Genomic DNA, 4,355 nt, shown 5'->3' on the forward strand with positions numbered 1-4,355 from the left:
TACCTTTGTGTCCAAACTTGGGTCTTAATCTGGTCTGCTTATTTTTTATCACATCCGAACCCGATAGGGTTAATTGGTATGGTTCGGGTCCGGGTAAACCCAACCAGTTCACATCCCTGACCTTGCCCATCTCTCACTGTCTACATCGTGCACGTGCACCTCCATCGTGGGTGGTGATGGAATCATGGAATATATATAATATCTATGTGCAATATGACCATCACTTGCCCCCAGCTCTCTCTCTCTCTCTCTCTCTCAATTCCAATAGCAGAGTATTGAAGATCATGGCTGAGAGAAGTGAAACAGCAATTCCCCACGTCCTCATTTTCCCTTTCCCAGCACAAGGCCATGTCAACTCCATGCTCAAGCTGGCTGAGCTCATCCTCTCCCTCTCTGACTTCCGTATCACTTTCCTCAATTCTGAGCACAACCACCACCGGCTCTCTCAATCCTCAGATCTCTTCTCTCAACTCTCTTCTCTTCCCAACTTTCGGTTCCATACCATCTCCGACGGGATGCCGCCGGACCACCCGAGATCGGCGGACCGGTTGATGGAGTTGTTCACCTCACTGCAAACAAAAACAAGGGAATTGTTCAGAGAGATGTTGGTCTCTGAATCTGGAAATTCAGGGTGCAGTCACTGGCCGGAGATCTCTTGCATGATCGTCGATGGCATTATGTCTTTCACAATTGATGTCGCCGGGGAATTTGGAATTCCAGCATTTGCATTTCGGACTGTTAGTGCTTGCAGCGTGTGGGCGTATTTATGTGTACCAAGGCTCATTGAAAAAGGGGAGATGCCAATTAGAGGTACTCATTATCTACTTGTTCTTAGGCTTTCTTTTTACTTGACTTACAATCAGCTGGGTTTAAAAGCCACTGTTTTTACTCAAAATCAACTTGGTGGATAATTTACTTTTTAGAATGGATATCTGAGACCAAGTTGTTGCAAATATCACTATTTTTTAAAATGTATCATCATAAATTTAACAAACAAGAAGAGCATGAAAAAAACACAATAGATTCAACGTATTATTAGCTTTTAGTATGTCAACATTTGAACACAACTTTTTTATTTCACTTCATTTTATATCAAAATTCTGTCGAATCATCTTTTTTCTTTATTACATGTTTCTTTGTTTTGATGCTTTTTAATTTCTCTCTATATCCATATTCACTGAGATTTCCCTTTTCCATCTGAAAAAATACATAATTAAATGCATCACTGAATTTTTGGTGACAAGAAAATTAAAAAGATAGTAAATGAAATAGATCCAAGCAGTGTCACAAACAATTAGAAATGACTTTAAGCGAATCAATCTTTCAAAGACCGCATCCCCCCAGGCCCCAACCACGAAAAAAGTGAAAAAAAAGGGTTAACCAAGATTATGTAGTCTCCTTAGCACAAATCCCACTTGGAAAAGTAATAAATCAAAATTTATTACCCACTTGCTGAGTTAGTTTTCAAGCAAAAAATCCTGACTTCCTTCTTTGATTTATATAGTCACACGTATTTTTAGATGCCTATTTTTTGCAGTTTCTTGTTCTCTATTCTATCAATTCAAGTACACTCATCCCGTTTATCATCCCTATAATGTATGGTTGTGCCCCATCATGGGATGTCATTGATGAAAGCTATTTTGATCAAATCTGACCACATAGATGTGATCTATATAGTCCATTTAGTGAATATTAGCATTTGAATTGCCAAAAACCTGACCTTTAGGATTTTTCTAGCAATTCAAAACCAATGGTTATAAAAAAAATATCAAATTTTATTAGTTTAAAAATCATACTCTTTTTTTTTGTTTTGTACAAAAAAAATGGAACCCATAGGGGGGTGAGTGGAGCCCAGTTGTCTATTAATAGGACCCTCCTCCCATGCAAATGGATGGTTGGCATGAAGTGATTGGACCGAGTACCTCACGATGTACTCGGGGATCTCCTCCCCATCTCAAAGCCTTGCTTTTTTGTGAGGTCGGATCAAGTGAGATGTTAAAACACAACACAAAGTTTTTGTAATTTGAAATCACCACCGTTCATAGTTTTTGTGTTTGGACATATCACCTGATCTGACCTCTTCTTTTGTTGGCAGATGAAAAAGACCTGAACAGGCTGACGAGATGCATACCGGGAATGGATGGTCTGGTTCGAATGAGAGACCTCCCCATCTCCTGCCGAGCCAAAGACCTCAATGATCCAATCCTCACCTTCCTCACCACCGAAACCAATAGCTCCGCTCGAGCCACGGGGCTCATCCTCAACACTTTCGACGATCTAGAACGCCCCATACTCGCCCACCTGCAGGCTCACTTCCCAGCCCTCTACACGATAGGGCCACTCCACGCCCTCCTAAGATCGAGAACCCTGTGCCATCCGATCTCCTCCGGGACAGGGAGCCTGTGGAAGGAAGACCGCTCCTGCATGGAGTGGCTTGATCGTTGGGAGTGCAACTCTGTCATCTACGTTAGCTTCGGGAGCTTTACACAAATCACTCGAGATGAGCTCATGGAGTTCTTCCACGGCTTGGTCGACGCCGGGTTCCCGTTTCTGTGGGTCGTCCGGCGGGATTTGGTCGCTGGAGAAGCTGGTGGTGTTCCCAATGAGTTGTCGGACGTGGTGAAAGAGAGGGGGTGCTTGGTTCAGTGGGCTCCACAAGAGAAGGTGCTGGCCCACCCCTCGGTTGGTGGCTTCTTGACGCATAGTGGGTGGAACTCAACGCTAGAAAGCATCAGCTGTGGAGTTCCGATGTTGTGCTGGCCTTTCTTTGCTGACCAACAGATCAACAGCAGGTTTGTTAGCCATGTTTGGAAGGTAGGAATTGATATGAAAGATACGTGCTCTAGGGATACCATTAAGAGTTTGGTGCAAGAGTTGATGAGCAAGAGGAGTGAGGAATTTAAGGGAAATGCCAAGAGGATGAAAGAGTATGCATGGAAGAGCGTTGAGGAAGGAGGGTCATCGCTTAGCAACTTGAAAAGGTTGTTGAGACACATGCAAAGCATGGTGCATTAGGTTCTGTACTGACAACAAAGAAATTCAAAAAACTCTAAAGCAATTTCGCCCAAAAGCCTTTTTTCTTATTTTCTAACCATTCTTTCATCATCATGCTTTGTTTGTTTGTTTTTAAGCAACCTTTATTATGGGTGCCGAAAAATAATTTTTCATTTTATATTTTTAAGAACCCTTAAGGATATAGGATTTCTAAGAGGTCAAAGAAAACCTTAATTCTAACTTGAAAGCTTTCAATTTCAAAGACATATGCAGCTTCACCCATGTTCTTTTATGTCAAAATTAAATGAAATAAATCTTTTTATTTCATATAACACGCTTAAATCATTACTTGCAAGAAAAATATCAACATATAAAACCAGAAGTATCAACTTACTCTTACTAGCCTTAAGGTATATACAATGATCAACACTATTTTCAGTGAATCAAAAATTCAAAATCACCTGATGGAACTTTTTATACCGCTGGCGGGAGACTTATTTAAGATCATAGATTAATTTATTCAATTTGCAAACTAAATGATTCAAATCATCTATACTGAAGGTAGGTTATTGCATGTATACCTCCTTTTTTCATATTCTCATTGAGGAAAACAGTTTTCACATTCATTTGATGTAACTCTAAATTAAAATGAGCTACAAGGGTCATGATTATCCTCAACGATTCTTTAGTTGAGACAAAAAAAATTCATTATAATCAATGCCCTTCATGTGTGTGAAACCCTTTACAACGAGCCTAGACTTGTACCTATCCACTTGCCCTTTGAAGTATGTCTCTCTTAAAGACATACTTACAATCAACAGGTCTTACTCCATCAAGTTGAGATACAAGATCACTCATTTAGTTTTTTGCTATAGAGTCAAGTTCTTCTTTCATAACATCGATACAATGTATCGATCTTTTACTTTCAATGACTTTTGCAAAGAGAAATGAGTTATCATCAATATCTATGAAATCATTGGGCTCTTGTAAATACACCACATAGTCTGGATGAATAACAATTTTTGGGCCCTCGTAGACCTTCATATAAGTACTACAGAAAGTTCAAAATGAATCTCTGTATCTTGTTGTTGTTGTATATTCTCATCAAAAATATGTTCTACTTGGGATTGATGTTCATTGATCAGATTTTTCCTAGAATTATCCAAAAGTACAATGATCGGACAAATTGGATATTTTTCCTTTGCAGGTGTGGAACATGAATCTTGTATTTTCTTAAATTCAAAACTTTGAGATGCATCTATCTCAATAGAACTATTTTCAAGAAATCTTGTTTTATCTATTTTTACTATCTGGGGTATATGAGATGAACAATAAAACTTAAAGCCCTTTAATCTTTCCGG

General features: G+C 39.4%; 1 protein-coding gene across 1 annotated transcript; it reads left to right on the forward strand.

Moving 5' to 3' along the window:
* Window positions 1–282: 282 nt before the first annotated feature.
* LOC149823218 (7-deoxyloganetic acid glucosyltransferase-like) lies at window positions 283–3,015 on the forward strand. The gene is made up of 2 exons (XM_090019903.1): window positions 283–810; window positions 2,096–3,015. The coding sequence occupies exons 1-2, from the start codon at window positions 285–287 to the stop codon at window positions 3,013–3,015; spliced, it is 1,446 nt and encodes a 481-aa protein (XP_089876029.1). The 5' UTR covers window positions 283–284.
* Window positions 3,016–4,355: the final 1,340 nt, after the last annotated feature.

Source organism: Nuphar pumila, chromosome 10 (assembly GCF_984573655.1).
Source record: "Nuphar pumila chromosome 10, dmNupPumi1.hap1.1, whole genome shotgun sequence".
NCBI lineage: Eukaryota > Viridiplantae > Streptophyta > Magnoliopsida > Nymphaeales > Nymphaeaceae > Nuphar > Nuphar pumila.